The sequence below is a fragment of the Prosopis cineraria genome, unplaced genomic scaffold, assembly GCF_029017545.1.
Source record: "Prosopis cineraria cultivar Desert tree isolate PC_DT_omini unplaced genomic scaffold, ASM2901754v1 PC14, whole genome shotgun sequence".
Classification (NCBI taxonomy): Eukaryota; Viridiplantae; Streptophyta; class Magnoliopsida; order Fabales; family Fabaceae; genus Prosopis; species Prosopis cineraria.
The window spans coordinates 3,452,043-3,479,879 of NW_026555345.1; the positions used below are offsets into that span (position 1 = coordinate 3,452,043).

General features: G+C 34.2%; 3 protein-coding genes across 5 annotated transcripts; 1 reads left to right on the forward strand and 2 right to left on the reverse strand.

The window, feature by feature from the left end:
* Positions 1–490: 490 nt before the first annotated feature.
* Positions 491–8,698, forward strand: LOC129291986 (sodium/proton antiporter 1). 3 transcript variants are annotated; one of them, XM_054929476.1, is made up of 11 exons: positions 491–862; positions 2,571–2,747; positions 2,876–3,004; positions 4,318–4,494; positions 4,988–5,094; positions 6,360–6,480; positions 6,827–6,888; positions 6,984–7,286; positions 7,608–7,902; positions 8,024–8,223; positions 8,339–8,698. In XM_054929476.1, exons 3-10 carry the CDS (start codon positions 2,885–2,887, stop codon positions 8,141–8,143), a joined length of 1,305 nt encoding a protein of 434 aa, XP_054785451.1. In that variant the 5' UTR covers positions 491–862; positions 2,571–2,747; positions 2,876–2,884; the 3' UTR covers positions 8,144–8,223; positions 8,339–8,698. The 3 variants fall into 3 exon arrangements, with proteins under 3 accessions (XP_054785451.1, XP_054785450.1, XP_054785449.1); XM_054929475.1 differs by lacking the exon at positions 491–862 and adding an exon at positions 1,334–1,799 and having other exon boundaries at positions 8,024–8,230; XM_054929474.1 differs by lacking the exon at positions 491–862 and adding an exon at positions 1,334–1,799.
* Positions 8,699–10,483: 1,785 nt separating this feature from the next.
* On the reverse strand, positions 10,484–13,540 carry LOC129292097 (D-3-phosphoglycerate dehydrogenase 1, chloroplastic-like). Its single transcript, XM_054929618.1, has 5 exons — positions 12,856–13,540; positions 11,976–12,352; positions 11,789–11,899; positions 11,605–11,700; positions 10,484–11,314 (listed from the first exon to the last, which is right to left on the reverse strand). The coding sequence occupies exons 1-5, from the start codon at positions 13,400–13,402 to the stop codon at positions 10,643–10,645; spliced, it is 1,803 nt and encodes a 600-aa protein (XP_054785593.1). The 5' UTR covers positions 13,403–13,540; the 3' UTR covers positions 10,484–10,642.
* Positions 13,541–18,042: 4,502 nt separating this feature from the next.
* On the reverse strand, positions 18,043–21,037 carry LOC129292600 (receptor protein kinase-like protein At4g34220). Its single transcript, XM_054930178.1, has 2 exons — positions 19,201–21,037; positions 18,043–19,039 (listed from the first exon to the last, which is right to left on the reverse strand). The coding sequence occupies exons 1-2, from the start codon at positions 20,795–20,797 to the stop codon at positions 18,438–18,440; spliced, it is 2,199 nt and encodes a 732-aa protein (XP_054786153.1). The 5' UTR covers positions 20,798–21,037; the 3' UTR covers positions 18,043–18,437.
* Positions 21,038–27,837: the final 6,800 nt, after the last annotated feature.

The following is a 27,837-nucleotide window of genomic DNA, read 5'->3' on the forward strand; positions in this document are numbered from 1 at the left end:
TCTATGTAATACGAAATCACAATAGCAAAGAAGGTTTGATTCAGCAAATAGCAACTGTCAATAGCGGTATTCTCACTACAAAATAAGAACAATTACGTAACGCAGAAAGAAATGAAATCAGAATAACAGCATGCAGAGGGAAAAGATGTCAGAGAGGATACGAGCGTAATCAACAACCGCCCATTTTTCTCACGATGATTGTTTTATGCCTCCTTATCCTGGGTTGTCTTACGCAGCTTCCAGGTAGGCCTCCGAATTCGTTTGCTTCCTGTGCAGCCTATTGTATCGCGGCCCATTAGTGTTGTCTCTCACCTTTAGGTCCAGACCCACCATTAAAAGATGAATTCTTGTGGGCCATAACAATTTCACCCACTCACATGACAGGAATGAATGCTCCAAAGATTCATCATGCAAGCCACAAATGTTACACTTTGGATCAGTTCTACGTCTCCTCTTACAAGGAGCTTCTTTAGTGGCGAGGGAAGAATTAGCTAGTCTCCAAATAAAGTGTGTGACCTTAGGAAGAACATGAAGATGCTAGATGATTTGCCATACCTTTTAAACTTTGCACCAGCAGGAATTTATACTTATGTGATTGGAGATACCAGCCTTTACTTAGAGATTTCTGGGATATTTTGGAGTCTTTGAGCACTGTTACTTTCTCTCACACTCGCCCTGTGGGAATCTGGCTGCTGATTGTCTGGCATGTTTAGCTCCAAGGGAGTTGGAACCAGTTGGTTGGGTTTTCACAACACCACCTCCTCTAGCACGTGTTTTGCTCCAGGACTCTAGAAATGTTCCAGTGTTTTCTTATGGCCAGCATACATTAGCTGCAGATCGCGAGGGCGTTGGCTGAGCGTTGGTATCTTCCACGATCTCTTTTCGTTTGCTTTTGTGTTAGTTTCCTTGTGTTTTTGCTTAACTGCTTCTGCTTTTGGCAATTTGGGGAATATCTTTATGGTTACTTTATTTTTTGATCAATGAATGCATACCTTTGCAGGCCAAAAACAAAACCCGATTTTCTCTAAAAATTTAAAATTATATGTCCGGTTCATCATTATCTTTGCCCTCGAATAAATTGTTTTTCTTTTGACAGGAACGAATACTCCTTCCCATAAGCTTTTGTTGATATTGATATGTTGATTATGTTATAAGTACGACTGAGCCTAAAGTTGCACACTAACATGGCATTCCAAGGTCAATGGTCAATGAAAATATTAAAAGAGTTGCTTTTCATATTAAAAATTCAAATGACTGCTAATACGAGGTTTTGGCATTTTCTCCAGATATTTAGTAGACTAGGACCCTGTCTAATATATCATTCATGACCGTCATGTGAAAGCACTCGACGCCACGACAGCAGCCAGTTCTTCGATCAATTTAAAGACATGTTTCCTTTCGTTTTGATTTCGTAGATAAATTCCAAGAACTTCACTCCCATACTTCCATTGCTATTCCTTAATAAACCCTTATCAACTTTCGTAAGTATACCTTTTCTTCTCCCTAATCTTTTTGCTACCTTAAATCTACTTGCACGGATGTCATCTTTTTCATTTGGGACTTGCTTGTCCCCATCCCAACATCTGCGGAATCTCACAGTTCACCCTTCAGTTCATGGGCTTCGAACTGTTGATTATACACTATCAAGTCGACCCCTTGTTGGCCCCTCTTGTTGTAGGACCAGACTTCCTAGGTTGCTGGGTGATAATGTATTGGCACGTGCTGAAAACAAGGCTAGAGGTCCTACTTCTTCGTTTCAGCCGCCTCAAGCTCCTAAAAAATCTGACTCACAATTTGAGGTTCTTCTTCTACTATTATATAACAAAGTTCTCAGATTACTCATTCAGTGGGATTTCTTGTTTATGAATCTGGATACACCATGTTTGTTGGCAAAACTGAAAACCTGATTTAATCCAATCGTTTTCTTTCGAAAATTTACTGATATTTTCATTACAATTTTTTATGGGGTAGCGGCATTATTTATTGTGTTGACTCTTCTGTTCTAATTCAGGTGGGGAGGGGTGGGGTGCTGAAGTACGAAACTTACATATGCATATAGTTCTATAGGCTTTTACTATCAAGTTCTTCAACGGAAGTATAACATGGGGGAAAAAAAATCTTCTTAATCCCATTACATGGCGCTGTAATAACTTAAAAATAGGCATGTGTCATGTTTTCATATTGTACCCATGTTTTTTGGTCTATAAAAGCTTCCTGGACCTTATAGCAAATTGAATCCTCTACGTTAAGAGAAATACAAGAGAAAGTGACTTCATGTGGGGTCAACATGTGTGAGTAGGACACACATCATACCTCCATAGTTTATACTCATCATTAATTTTCTCTCTATCTCTATCTAATGTATTATCATGCTTTCTCTTTCGAGAACGAGGAGGATTCTAACTGGTTTTTTGATGGGTTACTTTCCTTGCTTCATTCTCATTGTTGCTGACATTATGGTGGGGAAAAGCTAGAATTAGCATTAAATGAAAGTTTCTAGAGTTTGTCACTCGTATGCCAATGCTCAATGCTGCTCATAGTGTTGCTTTGATATTGTTTTTACTTGTCAGGACCTGACGCCAGAACCCAGTACTTGTGATCCCTTGTGCTCACTTGAAGAAACTAGTTCACAATATTTTGAAGGCACAAACCAGTCCAAGACTGACTTGCTTAAAGCTCTTGCAATATTTGCAGGAGCTGCAACTGGAGCGGTGGCAATTAACCACTCTTGGGTAGCTGCTAATCAGGTCCGTGAATGCCCTCTTACCAGAATCTACTTCTTTGTGTTTTATAATAAATCACATGCATTGCTGGATATATTTTTGAATATGCTCTAGTATAAATTCTCTTAGCTTTACATGGCCTCAAATTGCAGGATCTTGCTATGGCATTGCTGTTTGGTATAGGGTATACAGGCATCATATTTGAAGAATCTCTAGCCTTTAATAAAACTGGAGTAGGTCTGTTGATGGCTGTAAGCCTATGGGTGATACGGAGTATTGGGGTAAGGTCCATGATTTTTGTTTCAAGATTACCAGTGAGTTCTTGATTAGCAATAAGTTTCATACAGTCTACAGTTCTGGTTTTGAGATTTAGGTTGCACTTGGAACCTTTCTTTTGACAAAGCACGACACACATCCCAAAGTGGCATGCATTTGAGCATCTGCTCTCACATGATTATTTGTAAATCTCTGTATAGAAAAGGATGCTCAAGTATTGGATTCCATATACCTGAGATAGGTATGTGACTGTAACAATTCTTCTTCTGGTTTTCCCGAGGTATGTTTTCTTAGGCATATTTCCCAAGGATAATGAAGCCTTGACAAGGATTAAAAGTTAAAACAGCTAAAACATTTGTAGTTCATACATATAAATTTACTTTCTCTGTCCTGTCTTAAAATTGTAGGACCTTTTGGTTATCCTTACCAGTATAAGTTGAATCACGGTTTTTTGTGCAATCCTCTAGTGATGCAAGTATCTCCTGTTTCTCAAGTTTTCACGTCAGATCTCTAATCTGCCAAACTTGTCGGTTAAAGATATGCCTTCAACCTTAGATGACTTCTCTTGTCTTATGCAATGTAAACTGCAAAGAGAAGTGAATGGTTCTTGTGTTACTTGTTTTTATGAATGAATATGAGTTCTGTTGCTTTAATTGTACTTTGTTCCTTAATATGTTGTAATAAGGCCTTTTCTTGGTTTTACAGAAACCACTGCTTGCAATTTTTGTGCATCGATAACCTGTCTTTGACTGAATATACAGAACTCTTTGGTAGAATTATATAGTTGGATGGAATTTCTTCACTGTTTGGTTCAACCACAGCATTTTTGGATGACCTTTCCTCAAGTTTTTGTATTTCATTTCTGGATTAAAATTTTTTCAAGTATTCTGTCATTTAATGCTTGGGAATTGCTGTTGGTAGAACGTTGACTTGCAATGGGATGGTATAATCAAGATCTTAATATTTGATAATATGATTAACATAATGGTGAAGAGATTGCTTATCATAATACTAGTATCAAAAGAATATTATTATTTTCATTTGGCCTTTCTAGTGTCATATGTTTCCATTCCATGAAATGTGGAGGGCAAGATTTATACTCATGTAACCTGTTTCAGAAAGATGATTAGTTCACAAATTATCTGCTAGTTGCAAATACTGATTACCACTTTTTATATTCTCATCTCCTTTTCTTAACTCACATTGAAATTTATCATATCTCCAATTTTCCTAGCTAGGATGTTTATAGTTCTGTCCTTATTTGCCGTTTGTTGATTAGATTTTTGCACTACTTTTTCCCCCATTGGGTTGTCTATAGGCCCCTTCGACTGATATAGCTGTTTCAGAGCTAACACATGCATCTGCAGAAGTCAGTGAAATAGTGTTTTTCTTGCTTGGTGCGATGACCATTGTTGAGATAGTTGATGCCCATCAAGGATTTAAACTGGTTACTGACATTATAACAACTCGAAAGCCACGCCTTCTTCTTTGGGTGGTAAGTGCTCTATTCTGCATAGCTGCTGAAACTTAAAATATGTTTAAGTAGAACCCGCCCACCCCCAAGAAGTAGTACTTATTCTTGCAAATTTTACTGAATTAAAATCTCAAATTCAAATATGTCCTTTTTAACTTGGCCAAATAATTAAATGATGTGGACGAAATAAGGAGTTTATATTCAAAATATCCTCCTTGCGTTCCATCAATGACAGCTAGCCTTCTGATGTTTGATACTTGTGAATACTGATATTCTAGAGAAATGAATGACTTTATTGGTAATAGATAAGCAACATGTTATGTGACACTGCAGAAATTAATTGTCTATAATTAAGATAACTTATGTACTTATCTGACATTATGTGATAATGTAAGTTTTTTTTTTTCCCAATCCTTTCTAGATTTTCAGTAGTTTAGTGTGTCACCAATTTTTTCTAGTACGACAACTCAGCTTCTGTCTCAAATAAAATTTGACACATGTTTTGAGTTTGCAGATTGGGTTTGTGACTTTTTTCCTCAGTGCAGTTCTAGACAACCTGACATCTACTATAGTCATGGTTTCTCTGCTGCGGAAACTAGTGCCTCCATCAGAGTATCGAAAGTATATGCCCTTATTCTTTTATATTACTCTCAGTTAAAGTATACTTTGAATTCTTTAACTTTACACAAGATTTCATTTTGATCCCTTAATTTTATAAAATGTTTTTTTAGTCTTTTAACCATAACACCATTAGTTTCATCATAACAAATTTTTACATTGAATTTTCAAATATTGACTAAACATTTTCAAATGTTAACATATTAAGTTTAGTTTTTTTACAAAATAGCAATGATTAGTACAAAAATAATCATTTAAAACTAACGGTGTTGGAGTTAAAGAACTAAAAGATACTTTATAAAATTAAAGAATCAAATTGAAACCTTATATATGATTAGAGGACTAAAAAGGTACTTTAGCCTATTGCTTTCAATTGGTTCTTTTCCTACCTTTTTTGTATTGAATGTGCTTAGCTTTACGAAAATTCCACAGCATGAATAGATGAATGAGTGAAGATATTCATGGCTTTATATATCAACCAGAGTTTTGGTCACTAGAGCTCTAAGTCTTGAAATACCTTCACCCACCTTCAGCAAATTTTTAGCTTCAAGCCTTAATTTATTCATTCAGATAAAGAGTCTGTGTTACTACAACCAGTCGATTGATCTCTGAAAATTTTTCTTCCGTGAAAAAATTTGTAGTCAGTAGTTTCTGTGAGTGTTTTCCATTCATAAAATGTTACAAACGGGGAAAGCTACTGCAAATTTAATCTAATTTCTGCATTAGTGATGCAGTTCCTCAGAATTTTTGTTTCATACATCTGGAGATTGATTTTTTTAGCTTGCATTTTATAGTATTCTCCACTTTTAGTGATTTAATGATTGAAGTGCTTCTATTATGACCCGTCTTTTTATGTGAATCTGGAATTTATGAAATAGATAACCAATTTATTATAGCTAGGCTAGTAAACAAATACAGGATTTTCTCCAAATCCCTAGTAAGAAGGTTTTATGAAAACTCTTTTCCAATGATAGTAATGCTAGTAATGCTACAAAAAACTCTTTTCCATTGAGATTGTTGCCTCCTAAATCCTAATCACACAAGCAAATATAAGTAAATAATCGGCAAAGGCCAAAGGGTCTTGAGGAGTGTCTCCCCAGAATTCAGCTTAATTTATTTCTATTATTTAACTTTTAGTGTCATAACAAGCATTTATACTAAGAGAGACTTCAATGAATTGTATGCTAATTTCATTCTTCTCCAAAACTCTTGTTTATTTCAAATCATCCAGAACAATTACTGAATACTGACTAGTATTCTGTTGACAGGATTCTTGGAGGTGTTGTTGTTATAGCTGCGAATGCTGGTGGTGCTTGGACTCCTATTGGTGATGTTACTACTACTATGTTGTGGATACATGGTCACGTATCTACATTGCCAACAATGAAGGTTAACTCCTGGCAAATTGTTCCATTATGAAATGTTAGTTTGTATTATGGTATAGTTTGATCTGATAATTAATTGTAGTGGTAGAATGAATTGGAATTGGAGAATTTCTCAAGGGATCCTCTGAGGTAGTGGTTACAAAAGCACATTATTTGTTGATTGAAGTCTAGATGTTCTATGCTATGCTCTTCTTGTTTCTGCTCTATGATTGCATGAGCACTAGTTTCAGTTTAGTGCAGATGTTATTTATCCTGTATAAACTATTGATTTTCAAGAAATATCAGCAATCATGTCAATTATGTTATGTAGAACAATCAAAGCGTCCGTAATTGCATTTCCTTGCTTGCAGGGTTTGTTTGTACCTTCAGCCATTTCTCTAGCTCTCCCTCTGGCTCTTTTGTCATTGACTAGGCACTCTTAAAGTGAAAGTACTCCAAGAAATTTGATTTCAATAATCAGATTTAGCTTAAGAACAACAACTTCAACAAATCTTTTGTTCTTATCAGTGAAGTTAATGGGAAGGGACGTGATTCTCCAACCGTCTTGGCATCTGAACAGATGGGTCCTCGAGGACAGCTTGTTTTCTCTGTGGGTATAGGAGCTTTGGTGTTTGTGCCAGTTTTCAAGGCCCTAACAGGCTTACCTCCTTATATGGGGATGCTGCTTGGACTTGGTGTGCTTTGGATTCTTACTGATGCTATTCATTATGGAGAATCTGAAAGGCAGAAGCTAAAAGTACCACAAGCCTTATCTAGAATAGATACTCAAGGAGCACTATTTTTTCTCGGAATTTTATTATCTGTTAGCAGGTGAGTGATTCTATCTTTAATAGAAAAACACCTATATTTTTATGTATGTTGGTTAGGCTATGCCTTAATATGACCAAGTTGTATTATTTTTCTGCTGCTTCAACATGGGACACTTTTCTTTTAAAATCTCTATTATTTTGCATGCAGGCAAGTTTTAATTTAAGATAGACCTTTGCTTCAAGATAGAATTTTGCAAATTTAAGAAAGTTGATTGCAGATGCTTGTTAGCTTTGTGATGGGATATGTGCCATATGACCTCTTTCTTCCCAGTTCTTGTATCAAGTTGCTGCACTGAATCAAACTAATGGTTTTGTTTTTTAGCCTGGAGGCAGCAGGGATTCTTCGAGAAATCGCAAACTACCTCGATGCTCATATTCCAAATGTTGAGCTGATTGCAAGTGCAATTGGAGTCATATCAGCAATAATAGACAATGTTCCATTAGTTGCAGCAACAATGGGAATGTATGATCTCTCCTCCTTCCCTCAGGACTCAGAGTTTTGGCAGATGGTCGCATTTTGTGCCGGTACTGGCGGATCCATGCTAGTCATTGGCTCGGCTGCTGGAGTTGCATTCATGGGGATGGAAAAGGTGGACTTCTTTTGGTACTTACGGAAGGTATATATATGTGCCACTTGTGTGTCAGGGATCGAAGTTCTTTCTATTCTATATATGAAATCTTGATGTGATGATTGTTTTTTGGATAAGGTAACAGGAGACCTTCATCTCTTTTGTGCAGATTAGTGGCTTTGCTTTTGCAGGATATGCTGCTGGTATTGCTGCGTATTTAGCAGTTAATAACCTCCACATTTCTCTACCCGCAACACTTGCTGATGTTCCTTTCCTCTCGGGTTCATAAATGGCCCACGCGGTCTCCAGCTCTGATGTCTTCCAAATGGAACTCCATGAGGTTTAGATTAATCATAGCCTTGCATTTGGGTAAGTAGTAAGTATCGATACGTATTGGTACTACTTGGTATCCGCTAAGTGATACCAGTAATGTTTTTTAATGGAAGTTGATACCAAGTGTTCTAATATCTGTATTTTTCTCAAGGGTTATTGTGTGCCCTAGGAACAAGCCAAAGAGGTGTGAAACACGTCGATTATGTGCGTCTGGGTCCTGAATATCTTCTGCCTGCCGAAACAAAAATGGTGTTTACCTGAAAAGAAATTTGTATGATTGTCATCTAGAATTGATCTGAGTACTAAGATCAGTTTCACCTTAGAAGCAGAAACGATTTCAGAAAAAACTTCTCTTGTGATGTATTTACATGTCCATGGTAGATGGGTAGTCTAATAATTACAAAATATGGGACTTTTTTTTTACAAACATATTGATGACTAATATGATTATTTTACCATTAATGTTGTTATTCGATTTTGTTTTATGGGAAAAATATGAATGATTATTGTATGGTAAACTTATTTACATGGTAAATTTACTTACAAACAAGCTGTAATCAAAAGTAAAAGTTAAATTAACAGAGGTAATATTGTCTTCATAATCCAACTTTAAATTACACTAAGATTCTAAGGAACTCAGTTATAATTTTTGAATTTTATTGAACTTATTTCTTATTTCATGTATGGGACTTATTTGTAATTTTTCTTTTATTATTTTTATAGGTATGCTAATATAATCTCTATGCATGGAGATACACGCTTTGATTCCTAACTAGAAAGAATCCCTATGTTGCATGAGGCACCTAAAAAAGATGAATATTACATTTAAACATTATTTTTTTATGACAAAATTATAGAATTAAAAAAATAGAGATTATAAAATATTATCATAAATGATATATCTAAATGAAAAAAAAAAGTACAAATCAATGGGCAATATGATCGGATAATTTATATTAGATAGAGAAATGTTGTTGTTGTTGGTGGTGGTGTTGTTGTTGTTATTATTATTACATGCAAATATTTTCTTATTTTCGTTGGAGAATATTGCAATTCCGTGTGCCCAAGACAATCTTCTCCGTGGTTTGAAAAGGAGAAAAAAAAAAAAAAAAAAGGCAATCTTCTCCAAGATGCTTAAGGACGCAACAGTAATTTTGGGATGCTACTAAATTAAATTGTGTTGAGGAGGTGAGAAGCAGATGACTTGTTGCTGTTATTCTTCCCTTCTTAATTCTCCTAACAACAAAATTTAAAATAATCTATGCGAACCCAATGAATAAAAATTTATTTAAATTTTATATTTACATTAAATTAGTAGGATAAATTATAAGTTTTCCTTCAAAATTTAAAGCATCTTTCATAAATTTATATATCTTTAAAGTTGACTAAATTGTGAGTAGAGATTATAAGTAAGAATGTTAAAATATTAAATATGAAATATTAATATTTTAAGAAAATATTATTAAAAATTAATATTTTTAATTAGTTATCTTTATTGCCAGTTTTTGTGATATGATAATCACTTAAAATAATAATTTTATTTTTTATATGAATAAGAAATAACATTATTGAATTTTTTTGCAATTCAGAGAAATTAATTAATAATATTGAATTTTTTATATAATTATTTTCTATAATTTTTGATCATTTTCTATGATTTTTAAAGTTTTTCTTTATAATTCTTTGAAACAATTAACGGTCAAATTAACAAATTTTTGACAGAGGTACAACTTAGCATCATGTTTAACTTGACGAAGTCCAGTGGAAACCTTTTTTTTTTTGGGGGGGGGGGGGTGGGGGGAGGAGATTGAGACAAATTTATACTTAAAACCTCTGAATAATACCAACGCTAAGAATAGTGTCAGTTTTACCACCAACATTGGCTATAAATAAGTTGTTTTATTTTAATATATTGTAAATGTTTGATACTTTAACATATAGAAAAATTATTTTGAGGTCCCACATAACAATTAAATATTGCAAGATCTATTTTTAATTTTTTCGGCCTGAATATTGCAAGATCTGTTGAAAATTAAGTACTAATTTCCTTTGATAAGTTGTCAACAAAACTTACAATATTTAAATATTAAATATGTTGTGCAATGCTTGTATGTAATTCTCCCTTAATATATTGACTTTAGTAAAAAAAAAAGGTTGTTTTATTCTTTTTTGTTCATTTTTCATGTATAAAATTGATAACAAAAGCTCACTCTTTTTTATTTCCCTGTGTTTTCTTTTTGAATTTTAAAATTCAAAATATGTCATACAACAAAGAGAAATTGCAGGAAAAACTTGCTAAAACGCAGTGCTAAATGCAAGGTCGTATTATTCTTTTCCCTACCCGTCCAACGATCACAACTCGCATCTCGTGCATCATCAAAACTGACCAAATCAGACAATTTGCCCGATCAAATTAGAACCAAATACAGAATTAACTAATTAAGCAAAAAAAAAATTACAACTTAAGGAAAACAAACTCTTCAATGGCAGGAATCTCTCCAATCTTCTTCAAAGTCTCTTTGGTAGGTTGATCATCCACTCCAATTGCCATTACAGCTTGCTTGCGAGGAGCAATCCTTCCAACACTCATGAAACTAACATTCACATTCTCCTGACCTAGAATGCTGCCCACCTTTCCAATCATACCCGGCTGATCCACCTGCCTGCAAAGTAAAATGCTACCTTCCAAGCTCACATCAACATCAAAAGATCCTACCTTTGTCAGATGTGGGACCCCATCCTTCACACAACCCTCGACCTTGATTTCACCAGAATCTGATATGGCACTAGCGAATCTGGATTCCACATTAGCAATCTGAACCTGGATGGATTCAAGTGGATTCTCAGGTGAGCCATCTAGAATAATCCTCTCCTCAGTTATCCTGAGGCCTCTTTGCTTAGCTGTGAAATCAGCATTGACCAGATTCACAAATGCACTGGATATGGGCTCAATGAGACCTTTGGTTATCATGGCTCGGAGAACACGAGTATCAAGATCGTCAGGAGCTCTGGCAGAAGCATAAGTAACCTTAACAGTTTTTACACCACTTCCTCCTGCTACCAACTGGACAGCAAGTCTCCCCAGTTTCTCAGCAAGATCAACAAATGGTTTGAGCTCTGTTAACACCTGCATTAAGGAAGACAAGATAGAGGTTAATCCATTCTGGATATAGCTTTACGACAAACTTGAGTGAATACTGAGTATTGCGGGGCAAATTTTCAAATAGATCATTTTATCAACTAGAGTTTAAATTAAGATAACACCAAGTCAAGTTACAATCTGTATGAATGATTTCCACGTAATCTTAACGCCACATTATTTAGTGAAAAGTATATGGGATAGAGACAACAACAATAATTAATTAAAGATTTTCTATCTTAAATAAGGAATGGGTAAAGATGAACTTCTTAAAGCACCTCTGCTGGAACCATTGGTGCATTTACTGCAGTGGAAGCAAGTTCTCCTTTCAATGCCCCAATAACAGCTTCAGCTATTTCAATAGCCACGCCTTCCTGCTCATCAGTTTTGAAGGTTACAAATCAATATAGTTATGAGGGAAGAAGGTAGTTAACTTGAGCACATAATGTTTGCTAAACAAACCTGAGCTTCCATGGTACTAGCACCAAGATGAGGTGTTGCAGTAACATTCTCATGTAGAATCAACTTGCTGTCTTTTGGAGGTGGCTCCTCTGTGAAAACATCAAGTGCCGCCTGAAACAAAAGCACAGTTATTTACTTAACCCTACATTGCATCATCAGCACTTTCAAATACGAGATTGGCAAGAACCTGAGCTACAATTCCGGCATCCAAAGCCCTAACAAGAGCTTCCTCGTCAATGACTCCTCCACGAGCAACATTAACTATTCTAACACCCTTTTTCATCTTGGCAAAAGTCTCATCATTAAGAACCTTAGATGTAGCAGGGGTAAGAGGCATGTGCAAGGAAATGAAATCTGCAGTAGCAATGGCTTCGTCAAAGCTCACGAGCTCAACCCCAATTGCACGAGCCCGATCTGCTGGAGCATATGGGTCATGGGCAATGACATGCATACCAAGCCCCTTGGCACGGCGGGCAACTTCAGAACCAACCTTACCAAATCCCATGACAGCAAGTGTTTTGCCAACAAGGGATACTCCCACATACTTATTTCGTTGCCATTTACCTGATGCATCAAGCATCATTCGTTTCATTGAGTACAAGTAGAGAGAGAGAGAGAGAGAGAGAGAGAAGCAGTACATATAGCTAGCTACCGATAAAACGAATACTTGAAGTGAAAAGCATCGCTACAGCTAAAAAATATCCTTTCTCTTCTATTCATCAAAATGGAATTAGAGAGGAAACTATGGCCAAGAAAAAAGAATCAGAGAGGAAACGAAGCAAAAAGTATAAAAATGCTTTCCATACAGGCACGTTTTTAACGGAAATATGGAAGGGGCAAACAAAAACACTTCCGGTTTCGAAAAGTTTGTTTTGTTCAATATTCACATTAATGCACTTTATAAAAGCATTAAAGCGTAATGAATAATTTATAAATAGGATGGCCACATCAAAAAATGTTGGAGTTGACAAATACAGGTACTATATTACTACCATAAAATGCTCGAAAGAATCACAAATCCCAAAATAAACATCAAATTCACACATAAAAGCATTTCAGTCACTGACCAGCTTTAACGGACGCGTCGGCTCGAGCAACGTTCCTAGCCATAGCAGCCAAGAGCGCGATCCCATGCTCGGCAGCCGCAACCGTATTGGCCGTGGGAGCGTTAACCACCAAGCACCCATGCTCGGTAGCCGCCGCCAGATCCACATTATCGATCCCAACACCAGCTCTCCCAACCACTTTAAGCCTTCCCCCCGATGATTCGAACACCTCACGCGAAACCTTCGTTCCACTGCGAACAATCAACGCATCACAGAGTGAGATCTTGGTGCGGAGCTCATCAAGGCTCAAATTATAGGAGCAATCGACATTCGCATAGTCCTTCAACAGCTTAAGCCCAGCTTCACCGAGCTTCTCCGCTACAAGCACGGTTGGCTTCGCATCAAGACCCGCCGCAGCAACAACCACAAGAGGGCGTGGGCCATGGCGGCGGCGAGGCTGAAGGGAGACGGAGAAGGCGGAGGATAGATGGATTTTGGAAGAGAGAGAAAGCGATGGATCTCTAGGCGATGAAATACGAAGGGCTTGCGAAGAAGACATGGTAGCCATTATTAATTGGAAATGGCGTCGAAGTGTAGAAACCGAGGTTTGATTTCGGCGAGTTGGCGCCGATAGATGAGAAGGGTGCGGGAAGAAGCAGGACTGAGCGAGAGAAGCAGTGATTTTATATGTGTTGTGAAGAGCTAGGAAGGGAAGTGGAACGCACGCTCTTTTGAATGTAACCTAGATTGAGAATGAATCTTCTCTTCTGAAGCGAAGTTAGTTTGTCAGAACTTAGATCTATGAATTTTCATAAAAGTTTAAAAAAATATGGAAAAAAATTATATTTTATACAAATAATAAAATAAAAAATATTAAAAAAAATTCATAAATTTTAATTTCAGAAGATTTGTTTCCCCTAGATAACATGTTATTATATTAATCTCTTCCATTCTACATCAAAATAAAAAATTTTAATTTGGATTTTTAAATGAAAGATTAAACTATCATTCTCTCTCTTATTTATGTATAAAAATTAGATTAGATGAATATATAAATTTGTAAGTAATGAAGCCAAGCTCACTAAAATTAGAAGATGAAACAAGTATTTTCTTTGGTAATATAAAATGAATAATTAAAGGCTGTCAACAATCTAAAATCTCTAATAAAATTTCTGCTTTTTAAGGCTCAATCTGATCAAAGAGAAAACAATGAGAAGGAATAAAACATGAAAGGCAAAATAGGAAAGGAAATAATTTTTCTCATGTGTAGGAGAAAATGGCATATGGAACTCATGTAGCTTCCCAACAAATTTTCTCATCTTCTTCATTCCCCAGATCTAGCTGTCATTCTGCATATGTTGTTTGCTGGAATGGTTGATTTAAATTTTTTTTTCCATTTGAATGTTTTTATTTTTTATTTTTTCGCCTTCCTCTATTGTTATTGGGGAAATATTGGACCTGGAATTGTTGTTTTGCTGTTCGATTTCACGAAATCGAACAATTTTTACTTGCTTTTATGCCTAATCATCATTTGAGACTTCAACATCTAAACATAAATTACATTAGAATATCTTACTTTTATTCTGTCTTTAATTTTCAAGCAAACACTCATGAGTTATTTATTATTGGTAAAAGGTGTAGTGTCGGTTATTGATATTGTTGAACAGGCGGAGTCAGTTAAAAGGTTGGTGGGGAAAGGACTCACCGTCACGCTCTCATTCGTCGCGTGGAAGATTATGTGTAAGTAAATCAGTGACTTGTGTTTCTCAATCCAAACGACAATGACATATGCCGTATTTCGACTTGGAGGTGGGTTCAAGATTTTTATTTTAGGACCAACATCTCGGTCCAAAAGGAAGAATCTGATACTGTTTTGGACCATGCGGGGCCCAAGTACCCTGCTCACTATTTTTTGGGTTGGTGAGATTTTTCTTTTTCTTTTTTTTGTCATTAGCAACAATTTTATTCAAAATATGATTACAAAATGTGAATATTTTTTTTGGTGAAAATCTGAACTTTAATTTAACATGTTACAAGGAACTAATTTTTTTCACTCGATTTTTTTTCTGTTGGTTGGTGGGGTTGTATTTGTGTTTGCATTTACATTGTAGATCAAGTTCACAAGATTTGGTAAAACGAATAATCACAACTGGTGGCCTTCATTTTGTAAATTTGAGGAAACATACAAAAAGATAGAAGAAAAGGAATAGATAAAAAGACACTTTTAGAGATGTAATAAGGAGAGCAATGAACATTTTAGAACTCCTAAATTTAAAGATCTCAGTCAAGGACTTTATATGGATTTATTCATTTATTTTCATAATATATTATTTTTAAAATTATTTGAGAAAATATAATTTTGGGTTCTTATATTTCGTTATAGGTTCCTGCACGTTTTTTCGATATTTTAAGTTTCTATAATTTTATTTTTCCTATACTTTGTTTATTTGAAATCCTTTAACACAAAAAATAAAAGTATAGGAACATAGAATATCAAAAAAAAAGGGTACAGATCCAAAACTATATTTTCTCAAATAATTTTATAAAATATTAAATTTAAATTATTTAAATTTAACCTAAAAAATAGTTGATAGTGGAAGAAAAATGGAATGAAAGGAAGTGGAGTGTTATGTTTAGTTGCTAGACTTGCAAAAACAAACATAACAAAATGAAATATTGTAATCCTTAAAGCAAATTCAAATTCAAATTAATATTTTTTATCATAACGAATAACAAGAAGAATAAATTATGAGCATAAACCTCCAGTCTTTTCCACAACTTGTGGGCTCTGTAAGCCCAAAAACAAATACCAGCCCAGTCCAAAATGCTTTTAAAACACAATGAAGGCTTACTAAGGAATCTCTAAATAAATTACAATGCACGTAATTTTAAGTCTTCTTGTCCAGGAGTTTGATTTGTTATGTAATTTAAAGGGCAGATAAAAGAATAACCATGTTCACTCGCTTAACTAACCCACAAATCCCAAGCCTTCAAATTCTGCTTAACGATGAAAATCTGAATTTCACCTTCAAAATCAACTAATAAACTCTGTCATCATTAAGACAGAAAATAGAAAATTCGTAACAGAAAAGCATCGCCGAAGACTGTTTATCAAAATAATAAAAAATAAACCTTAAGAATATCGAACCTTTTAAACAGAAGGATCATGAACCATACTAAAAACTAAAACAGAAACGAAGACAAAGACAAATAACGCTTCCTCTGGTCTCCTATTTAAGGGAATTTTTGTGGGAGTGGTCTGGTCTATAACATAAAGGACAAAATCATGAGGCACTTGGTTTAGATGGTAATAATGTTACACATAATGGGATTCAGATTAGTTTAGAGATAGGTGATAATATCCCAACTATATTAAGATACCGTGCCATAAAAGAAAAAAGAATACAAAGGGCAAAACGGTTGCGTCTGGAGTCTATGTATTCCTTGGGGGAGGGGGTCTATCCCTTTCCTTGCCTCATTTTCCTTCTATTTTTTCTTAACCATTCATTATTTTTATGATTTTAAAAAAATTATTTAATAAAATAATATAAATGATTAAAATGAGAAAAATAGAGAAAAAAGGAGGTAAGGAAAAGGATAGTCACCTCTCCCCATTAACTTGCGTGTGCAAAGTACATTTATGAGCTCATATGTGCGCCCATGAATCTACAAACCAAACATGTTAGATAAAACACCAAATTCAGCAAAAACTAATATCTGATTATATTTCGATCCTTGGTAGCCATTGTTATGGATGATTCAAGAGTAAATATATGCTGTCTTCAATGATATTCGTCTGGCTTCCTGGTTTTCGCTTCTCTTCAAACAAACCAATTGGCCCTACGTTTCATCCTTCATTTTCATAGCTTGTGTAAAACAGTAAAAGAGAGCAAATAATGTGAAAAAGGGTGGCAGACACCAACAAAAAGCAGGACGCGAAACCAACAGTCAGCAACAGCGGCCATGTTTGCCGCCTTATAATTCACTATCACTCTCTTTCACTATCAAACAAGACACTCCGTCTCTTCTCTTCCTTTCATATCTTCTTCACGCAGATTCAGGGCTCAATAATAATAAAGTGTGGACAAAAGCTGACTCGTCTTCATTCTTGTACACTCACGGATTTTCTCCATGATTTGCAGAGTCTCTTTTTAGAACAAAACAAAAAGGGGGGCGGGCGGGCGAACAAACATAAACTAGCTATGCATAAGATTTTAAATTTTGTATTGTTGTGGTCAAATTTATTTGCCTCGTGAATTACTTACTTTATTACATAGAGAAAAATACAATTATTAATTTCAATAATTTTATCTGATTTTTTTAATCTTTGTGATTTATTTTTAATATTTTCAATCTTTTATAGTCTCTATAATTTAAGATTATTGAAGACTTAAAGAATAAACGTCACACCATCTTACTCAAACTATAAGAAATAAAATATTTAAAAAATTATAAGAACTAATATCAAACAAAATTATAGGGACTAATTATTATATTTTTTTATTAAAAAATAAATATATAAGATTATTAAATTAGGTTATTGATAGAGTGATATAGATTTTCAATCACTTGAATAAGTGTACAAGAGTTTAAACCTCAACTCTTGTATAACAACTTAATTAAATGAGTCTACCTTTTACCTTCATTTCTTCCTTTAATCACCCTTCATTCTATCTTCGAGTAATGAAGCTAGTTTTAATTTTAGGATCTCCTATTTCTTTGACGTTTTCCCTAAGATGGTGTGTGTGGTGGCCATTTTTTTTTTTTTTCAGAATATGAATTAAGTTTCAGCAAAACTAGCAGAAACAAACACACACGAATGAAATAATAAATGTGCATGAATTCAAATTTAGCCATCAACTATTATAAATTCATATTACAAACTCAAATTAAACTATAAACTTAGAATAGTCAAAACTCAAATTTAAAATTCGGATTATAAACTTAAATTATAATAAACAACTACAACCAAACATGAACTTTAAAAATTGAACTCATTAAATCACTTGAATGGCAACATTATGGGTTTGCGTTTTTAATCCTTCAAATCTATATCAATAACACTAAAGTAAGGCATGAGTGTTCACTGTTCAAGTATTAAAAAAGTAAACAGAAAATACGTAAACAGAAAATATAAACAATTAAACGATAAAAATAATATAATAATTTATATATACATAACCAAAGAAGATGGGACTCGAGATCGTCTTCAAGACATCCCAACATGACCAAGATAGGCAAAAGTCAATCGGGATAGGTAAAACCATGAACACTCTCAATCAGGTCAGGTACAACCATGAACGCTCTGACTCGTGCCAATCTCACCTGCCCCCTATATGTGTGAATGTGAAGGTTACAAACAAAAAAAGAAACACGTACCTATAAATTTTAGACAAAGTAAAAATCTTGAATTCGAACTAATTTTTTAAATTAAATCAGAAGATTGTAGCAAAAGTTCACATATATTTAAAACTCATCTATACCACTTGAAGCACTCCATATTGGAAAAAAGTTGGTTACGTTCTCATATTACAAAAAGAAAATCTAACGCGAAAAAGGATCCCCGATGCATCATTGTCGTGAAGAATTAACAAGGGGCAATATTAATAAAGGATTTTCTCTAGGATTTGTACAGCCTCTTTCATGGACGGTCTCTTTTGAGGTCTCAGAGAGGAACAACGAAACCCTAACTTGAAGCACAACAGTATGGCTTCCTCCTTCCTTTCCACCTCACTTCTGATGCCCACGTCCACCATCCTCAAAACCCTGTTTTTTTCCTCTTCATCTGACCCTCCTTTGGGCCACCGGTCTAACTCCCGGACCGACAAAACCCTCCCGCTCAGAAGCTCCAACAACACAATCCCAAACGAGTACACGTCCCACTTGGGCTTGGGTTGGACTTGAACGCCTTGAAGAGATTCTGGTGCTTGATATGGCAAAATTTGGTGAGTCCCACTTGATGAACCCGTGTAACGGAGATCCGGTTGGCTTCCCCGGTTGGATATTGAACCGGAAGGTCTCAGACGGTCGAGCCCAAAATCGCTGATTATGGGTTCCATTGCCGAGTTTAATAAGATGTTGCTGGGTTTGATGTTGCCATGAACATATTTCTTTTCGTGAATGAAAGCTAAGCCTTGTGCAATTCCTTTTGCTATCTTCAACCTCGCGTCCAACGTCAAGTTCAATGAAGAACACCCCGCTCTTCCTGAATATCAATGAGAATCATCACCCAGATTAACTTCCTCCATAATTAATGTTGCATTAAGGAAAATATTGGATCAAACTAAAGTATTAATTGACGATTTGAATAATTAACAGGATGAATCTGATGGACAGAAGTTGCAGGCCGAGTGAGACTGAACTTACTGTGGCTGAAGCTGCTAGCGAGGCTGCCATTGGGAACATAATCACAGATCACGAGCTTCTCACCTTCTCCCCAGCAAAAACCACGAACCTTGACCAAATTGGGATGGCGAATCTTAGCAATACTCTTCATATGATTCTCAAAATCCTTCTTTCTCTCAACCCCACATTCTCCAATCCTTCTCACTGCAAAAGCCCTTCCGTCCTCAAGCACTGCTCTGTATACTCTATTCTCACGCCTCGTCGTTCCCAACATAAACGCTGAAGCCTGAAGCAGAGTCTCCAAATCCAGCTGTGTTTCTGCATCTAGCGCCACAAGAGCCACATCTTTCTGAAGATTCGAGGTTGTCGTGTCGAATGTAGTGCTCTCATGGTCGCTGTCAGACCCGGTTGTTTCTGATGAAGCCGAATCTTCTTTGGTTCTCAAGCAGTAAAAGTGAAGCTTAGGAGGGGATCTGACTCTCGCACATGGGTTTTCTTTAGCTTTGGCATGACCTTTTGTGATTCTTTGATGGTAGACAAAGAAAATGGCCGTGGCTATGATGGCTACACCGACCAAGTCTCCGAGGACAATGGCTACAATTGTGGTCGGCTTTAGGCCATTGGATGAGCCGTTCGTTGTTGTGTTTGTTTCTGGATTGGTGTCGATTGTTTTTGGTATGGCTGCAATTGCAGGTGCTGAAGATGTGGTTGTTGTTGTGTTTAATGGAGGAATAGACAGAGTGGAAGGAATAGAACATAGGTTTTCCAGAGGCTTCCCGCAAAGATCACTATTTCCAGCAAAAGACTCTGTTTTCTGGTTCAGAAGGACCAGAGATTCTGGTATTGGTCCTGTCAGATTGTTGAAGGCAAGATCGATGGTAGAGTTTTCTGGAATCAGTGTGGCAAATTTAGGAGGAATAATTCCTGAAATCTTATTGTAAGATAGACTCAAGTATCTCAATCGTTCCCCACCAATGTTATTTGGTAAAGAACCATTAAGCAGGTTCGAAGATAGATCTAGAACTTGCACAGAGTTGAACCCACTTGGAACTTGACCAGAAAAGTAGTTGCTTCTCAAAGAAACAAAGGTCAGATTTTTCAAAGCAGTGAGATTTTCCGGCACCGACCCAGCAAAAGCATTGTCGGAGACGTTAAGAACTTGAAGATTTTTCAGCTGTCCAACCAAGTCAGGCAGCTCACCAGAGATGACATTGCTGGCTAGAGAAAGAACTCGAAGCTCCGAAGAGTTGAAGATAGAACTGGGTAAAGACCCATTAAGGAGATTTCTGGACAAATCAAGACGTCGAAGGTATGGGATGTTTCCTAGTTCTTCTGAAATCGAACCCAGAAGCTGGCTGTTAGGAAGAACCAAGGAAGTCACTCTCAACATAGTACCTGGGTCTTCGATTTCATCGCAGGTAACTCCATTCCACAAACATGGGTTGTCGTCGTTGTAGTTCCAGCTCTCTAACACTGATAAAGGGTCGCTGAGAATGGAGTATTTGAAAGAAAGTAAAGAAACCCCATCAGTGTTAAGAGCAGAAGAAGGAAGGAGAAGAAAAAGAAATAACGAAACTTTACACCAGAAACGATGGAGGATATTGGAGGAAAGGTTCATGATTCCCAGAGATGACGATAAAAGTTCATAGTGCAGAAGAAGAAGAGCTTAGAAGCATTAGATAGAGACTAGACGGGAGGGATGGTGAACGACTATAACTTGTTTGATGTTTGTTCTGTTAACCAAATCTTTTAGCAGAGAGAGAGAGTTGAATTAGTTAACGAAGGGACCTTTTCTGTGAACAGAGCAGGCAAATTGTGCAGAGCAGGTTAGACTTGGGACTAGATAAATATAATAAGAAAATAAATAGACGATGCACGGGCTATGAAAGAGGGAAGGGAAGGGAACGGTGCATGTTGCGTTGCATCTATTACTATTAGTTTCATTGGCAAATTTTAGTTAAGCATTTTTTAATATTATATAATAATTAATTATAAAATGATTTACCAAATGTCACACTTTAGAGTCTAGATAAATGTTTTTTTTTTCAGGCAAAAAGACTCCTTTTCATAGATGGACCTGCTGGTAAAAAAAAAATTACGGACCTCTTCTTCCTTTTTAGACTTAATTAAATTACTTGAAAAATAAAGTATAAATATCAATTTAAATAAGTAAAAATTCAAAACTTTCAATTTCATATAAAAATTTAAATTTAAAATATAATTTTTAGGTTGTGTCTAGGATTTTGTTTATATAAATTGTAATTGATATTTGCAATTCAATTTTTTAAAAAACTTATTGGCAACATGAATATTATTAATTTAATATTTTAACACTTAATTGTTCATTTATTTGTTTTTTTCTAATAGATCTAATAGGCAATACAGAGGCATCATTGAAGCAGTGAACGTTCGGGATAAAGAAAATAGAGGGGGATCTAGTTTACGCTATGAGACATCCAAGTGAGTTCCGAGCCCATTTCTTTCAACAGTGTGTCAGTGATTCTGCAAAAGACAAGTTATATCTGAAATGAATAAATAAAGAAATAAAATTGCACTTACATGCATGCCCTCTTTTCACACCACTCGGCCTTTATTTAAAAATATGTTACTACTTATTTAATTAAAAAAATTTAACTCCATGATTCCATCATGCCTTTTGCTGATCCTGAAATGAGTATTTTAAAAAAGCTTGTGAAGACATTTTTATTCTCAGAAAAAAAAAAGACATTTTTCCCCTTTTTGTTGGCAAGGTGTCTAACGGTAACCACTTTTAAATTTAAGACTTTAATTTACTACAAGGTATGTCACTCTGTTTTTCCCCCCTTTTTAGATCTATTGCTAGTAAACGAACTAAATAAGAAAGGAATCAACAAACTGAACTGACCTTTTTTGGGTTTTTTTTTATGGAGGTGAGGGTGGTGAATCTGCAGCACAATTATATGGCAGTAAAAAAAACGTAAAATAAAATTCTAAAAGAGAAAACATGAAGCATCAAATACGGAAATCGCCATCTGGACACATGTAACTTTTGATAAGTGAAATCCAAAGTCTTGTTGATAAAGTAATATTAAAAAAAATCTATAGTCTTACAATTTAAAAAAAGTCACAATAAAATTTTTTAAATTATATTAATAATAATTAAATTCTTTAAAATATTATAATTTCACTAAAAAAAATTTTGCTATTAATAAATTTATATGAATGATCAAATCGCCCTTATTAAAAATAAAATAATCAAAAATTTTATTTAAATAATCACAATTTTTTTATATTTGTAACAATACAACAGCAAATCACAACTTCATATGTCAAATTTTTAATTTTACTACAAATGTTAGAAATTAAAATAACAAGTAATAATCATAAATTTTATTTAAATAATCACAACTTTCCTTTTAATATTTGCAATAATGCAACAATGAATCACAATTTGTATATCGAATTCTAATATTGCTACAAGTGTTAGAAGTAATAAGTAATGATCACAAGTTTTGTTTAAATAATTATAATCTTGTTTCTTACTTTTGTAATAATGCAACAATAAATTATAACTTTACGTGTCAAATTCCTGATATTGCTACAAAAATAATTTTGTTATTTATATAAATTTATTAATAATAGAAATTTTACTAAAATTTTAGCATTTCATAAAAATTTTATTATCATTTTTTTATAATTTTTCATCACAATAAACATGCATGCCATGCATGTATGCATTTCAAAACTACAGATTAAAATTAAAATAAGTGGTAAGTTAAAGGTTCTTATTATTTAAGTAAGTAGTTGAGAATTTAAATTATACCCATTATATATATAGTAATTATTACAATTTGATTTTAGTACGTCAGGAAGAATCTTTGCTGTTGGCATAGTCTACTCTTGGTTTTAGCGTGTGTGTGTGTGTTTTTAGATTTTTGTGTTTCTATGCTCTCACAGATTGCTACTTCAACAGTTAATCTCCTGCTTAACTCATATTTTGCCTTTAGGTGTTTTTTTTAAAATTAGCTTGGTTCATGTAAATATATACATATAAGAAAGCATAACTTCCTTGCCTAATATTTCATTTCACAAGTTATTTTTAAAAATAAATATACTAATTTTTTATGTTAAAGAAATATCCTTAGTTTTGGGTATATAAGATTTAATTAATGGGATAATGAAAACTTTTTGTCTATCAAATTTACCTTGATAATTAATTTGGTCTCTAAAATTTAATTTTTATCAATTAAGTCTTTAAATTTTGATAATCATACATCATTAGTTTTTATGATGTTATTTTCCCCTTAAATCATAAAAACTAGTAATGTATATGCATACAAAACTTTAAGAATTCAATTGATAAATGTCAAATTTAAAGGATGAAATTGATAATTAATATAAACTTAATGGGTAAAATGTTTCATTATCCCATATTATAATTTTACAAATTTGAACGATTCCATAATCCATTAATTTGTTTATTATTATAATTATATATCTTAATAGCTGGCAATTTACATTAAAAAACTAATCCACACTTGCCTCATTCTTTAATGTTTCCTACGTATTGAAGTCTGTCTAGTCAATTTAGGTCTGACTGCTCCATGAACTCTGGACCATAGCTTGTAAACAATGAAGAGAGAACTCTTCATGTGAACTCAAAATATGCAACGAAATTCATCTCTAGACAAAACTGTTACATAAATATACAAATTTCTTGGTCATAGTATATGAACACGAACAGTGATGAGTCTTATATAAATCAAAGGGATCAAAAAGAAGGTATTAGCACTATTAAAAAATACCATATATATAATGCTTCATATTCAACAGTTATAAAAAAAACGTTAAATAAAAAAAGATGAGATTTTGAAAAACTAATATTCAGCAGTTAAAAAAATAACCGTTGAATATATTTATATATATTCAATGGTTAAATATAAAAACCGTTGAATAAAATCCTTAAAAAATGCTTGGTGATATCACCATATTATTTATCAGTTCAGAAAAAGAAATCGTTGAATAAAGTGTCAGAATATTCAACGGTTAAAATAAAAAACCGTTGAATAAACATTTTCGAAACCGCCTTATGACATCATTTTATTATTCAACGGTTCCTTAACCAGAACCGTTGAATAAACGTTTATAATATTTAACGGTTTTCGTTGAGGAATCATTGAATAAACATTTATTCAACGATTTTTCAAGAAAACTGTTGAATAATTTCATTTAAATTGCCTCTTCATTCTCCCGAAGCTGTTACTCTTAGACGTTCAAAACTTCATTTCTCCTCTGCAAAACCAGATACCCACTGTTGAATCTCCTTCCTTAAGCACCGAGTCCACATTTTCGGCCAAACCCTTCCATATTCCATTGTTGGAATGCCGTCGCAAGCCTTCATTGCCATTTTCCTCTTCCGTCTTATGGTGTGCAAACACGTAAGTACTCTGCGTTACATTTCGCTCCTCTTTCTCTTCCTCTTCCCTTTTCCCTCTTCCTTTTCCTGCTTCCTCTTCCTCTTCCTCTCTCTCTTCCTAACTTCATCTTCCTCTTCCATTCCAGTTGCTTGGTCCATGGTTCATCTCCATTCAACTATGGTTACATGCATGGGTTACATCAGCAAAACAAAAAAAAGTTAATTTTTTTAAGAAATTGTATAAAATTTGAGTATTTTATTTAAACATTATGAATATTTACAATGGGGATGATTTCATATACAACGTGCTTGAATTTTGGTTGACGAAAATGCTCTGTGTCTACTATCAATTGTTAAATGTGATTGATTGAGTGATTTTTAATATGAATTTATTATTATTTTAATGTTCAATTTGTTAAAAAAGGACAGTAAACCTGGGAAATACTTAGTTTTATGCCGTTATACTGCCAAATTTTTTAAAAAAATTTAGTCTTGCAAATATGACCATTGTTAATTATGGTCTAGAAGGAGTTTAATTATACTTCTATCTTGTTTCTTGAATTAGTTTAAAATTTTATAGGTTAAAATAGTGTAAAGAAAGGGCATAATACTTGGGGAATACTTATTTGAAATTGTTAGGCTGCTGATTTTTTTTAATTTTAATTTTTCTCTTGAAAAGAACAAATATAAGGGTAGTTGAAGTTGTTGAAGTAATTAAACTCGTGATTCACTGAATGCTTTTCTATTTTTACCATCTTTCTTAAATAAGGGCATTATGAATAAGGAGTAAATGTCTGTCAATCGCCTATCTAAAGAATATTGGGATGGAGTGGCAGAATTTGTTAAGTTTGTGGTAAACAATGTAAAAAATCATGAGCGAATTGTTTGTCCTTGTTTAAGTTGTGGCAATGTGAAGTCAATTTATCTTGAGACATGTGAACTTCACTTGTTTAAGTATGGAATTGATCAAAGTTACAAGTGTTGGGTAAAGCATGGGGAGACACCTAAAGATGTGAATAACAGTAGCCGAGGGTATATAGAAAGTTGTTCATCACTATCATCTTTTGACACAAATGCAAATGAGGCCGATTGTCTTGAAGAATCACCATATTTTTTCAGAAGACACTGGTTCTCCTTCAAGCCCATCTGCTTAAAGCCGCTCAGCCTCAAGCCTTTAAAAGTCAAGTCGCACCCAACAAAAATTGACAATTGCTTAAGACCTATGCCGAGATGCAAGAAGGAGTGCTGCTCCCTTTCCCTACAGACATGTATGCTAATCCACAGTCTTTTGACCAAGTCAACAATGAGGTGTTGGATGATTTATTCAACCATGTAGAGGCTACCACTACTCTATGTAACTTATATATGAGGTATGTTTCTAAAACCTTTCATTAGACATTTAGCTATACACACACACATACACACTTTAATCATATATTGTTCTATTTATTTCGACATTTAAGGAATCTCTACACTACCATACTTGCTGGAAGAGATATAGCACGGAGGATTATATTTGTTAGTCCTCATATGGTCTCCCTTATGGCCATGACATAATGAGTCCTAAGCAAGGATTGGAAATATCCCAGAAGCTTTCAAAGTACTTCTATCAACATGGTGCTGACAAGAACACAATATTCATAGCACCTTATTGTGAAGGGTAAGTTACTTTACGATGCTTCACTTTAATTTATTCAAAATTTAATTATTTATATGATACTTTTTAATTGTAATTTTTGCCATAGGGGACACTAGATGTTGCTTGTGATCAATCTAACTTTAGGGAGGGTGTGGTACCTTGACCCTATTCGGAGTGGCCATCCATTTAATAGACCACATATTATGAAAATGATTAATCAGTAAGTTGATTAATTTGTTTGCATATATGTAATTTGTTCTTTTTATATGAATATTTCTCATGTCAAGTTTTCTATTTCACGTTAGGGCCATTGTCATGTACCGCACTGATGTTGATCAACAATTTTGACAACTAGTAAAGGGCAGCAGTCGGTTTGATACAGAAGCATCATGGACAGTTGTCAAGTATATGTATTTATCATTAATTATGTTAGAAACGTCACTGTATAGGTCATGTCATATTATTAATTAACTATTCGGTTATTTTATCCATTGTATAATTGTAGTGCCTAGAGCAAGCAGACAAAGTCAAGGATTGTGGGTATGCTTTCATGAAATTCATGAAGGACATAATCCAACATGCTCCAGCCGGAATTCTTTCGAATGATGTAATTGTCTTCCTATTCTATTTTATTAGTTTTTATCAATAAACATGATTTTAATTTTTTGTTGTTATTGCTGCATATAGTACTACGAGGACACATATTATGACACGTATACTCATGCTTAAATGGAATAAGTCCTTAAAGAGTTAGCACACGGTATTTTTGAAGCATGGTTTACTTTCAAAAGCTAGCAGTAGTGACAGTTGGGAAACTTAGGCAAATTTTAGAATTTGGAGCTTTATGTTTTAACCACTAATTGCTTTCATTTAAGCAATTCAAGTTGTATATAAGTTTTTTATAGGAATTCATTGTACATTTATATATATAAACGTAACTATTATTGGCTAGAATTTGTGTCTGAGTTTTGGAATATCATTTTGTAATTTACAATGCAGGGGGCTTGCTAGAAATGTAGGCAGAATATGAAAAAAATTAAGTCCTAATATTCAACGGTTATAAGATAAAACCGTTGAATATGATCACAAAACTATTTAGCAGTTTCATCTTACAACTGCTGAATAAGTATATATATTCAACGGTTTTTAATTAATAACCATTGAATAATTGAAAAATATTTAGTGATTTTTATTCCAGAACCGTTGAATATTATCTCTCACAATTTCTCATTTTAAAATTTCAAAAATTTATGCAACGATTTTGAATAAAAAATATTGAATAAATTAAAAATATTTAACAGTTAAAAATCGTTGAATAAATGGTTATAAAATATTCAATATTAGCTTACTCAATAATTCATAACTGATATATAGTAAAAAAAATAATTATTTTATATTTTTTTTTATAGTAGTGCATGAAGCACAAAATCCAAATCCCAAGGTCCAATTTCACGCTCAATCACGAGCTTTACTTAGTTGTAGGTTTCAGGATGTGGAACATGAGACACACATATGGTAATTTAAAAAAAAAGTGAGGTTTAGCATGCTTGTAATTTCAGATAATAGAGACAAGTTTCACGTGGGACCTTCAAAACTTGGATGTTTTTATAATAATCTGAGAACT

What these genes read in the sequence shown, in the direction of transcription:
- LOC129291986 (XM_054929475.1), top strand. Translation starts at nt 1,539, where the DNA reads ATGTCATCTTTTTCATTTGGGACTTGCTTGTCCCCATCCCAACATCTG. An exon ending in CTTGGGTAGCTGCTAATCAG is followed by an intron (nt 2,748 to 2,875) that starts GTCCGTGAATGC and finishes CTCAAATTGCAG; the next exon opens with GATCTTGCTATGGCATTGCT. An exon ending in TCTTTTGGTACTTACGGAAG is followed by an intron (nt 7,903 to 8,023) that starts GTATATATATGT and finishes TCTTTTGTGCAG; the next exon opens with ATTAGTGGCTTTGCTTTTGC.
- LOC129292097 (XM_054929618.1), bottom strand. Translation starts at nt 13,402, where the DNA reads ATGGCTACCATGTCTTCTTCGCAAGCCCTTCGTATTTCATCGCCTAGA. An exon ending in CTAGTACCATGGAAGCTCAG is followed by an intron (nt 11,701 to 11,788) that starts GTTTGTTTAGCA and finishes ACTGATGAGCAG; the next exon opens with GAAGGCGTGGCTATTGAAAT. An exon ending in CACCAATGGTTCCAGCAGAG is followed by an intron (nt 11,315 to 11,604) that starts GTGCTTTAAGAA and finishes TCCTTAATGCAG; the next exon opens with GTGTTAACAGAGCTCAAACC.
- LOC129292600 (XM_054930178.1), bottom strand. Translation starts at nt 20,797, where the DNA reads ATGAACCTTTCCTCCAATATCCTCCATCGTTTCTGGTGTAAAGTTTCG. An exon ending in CGCTAGCAGCTTCAGCCACA is followed by an intron (nt 19,040 to 19,200) that starts GTAAGTTCAGTC and finishes ATTGATATTCAG; the next exon opens with GAAGAGCGGGGTGTTCTTCA.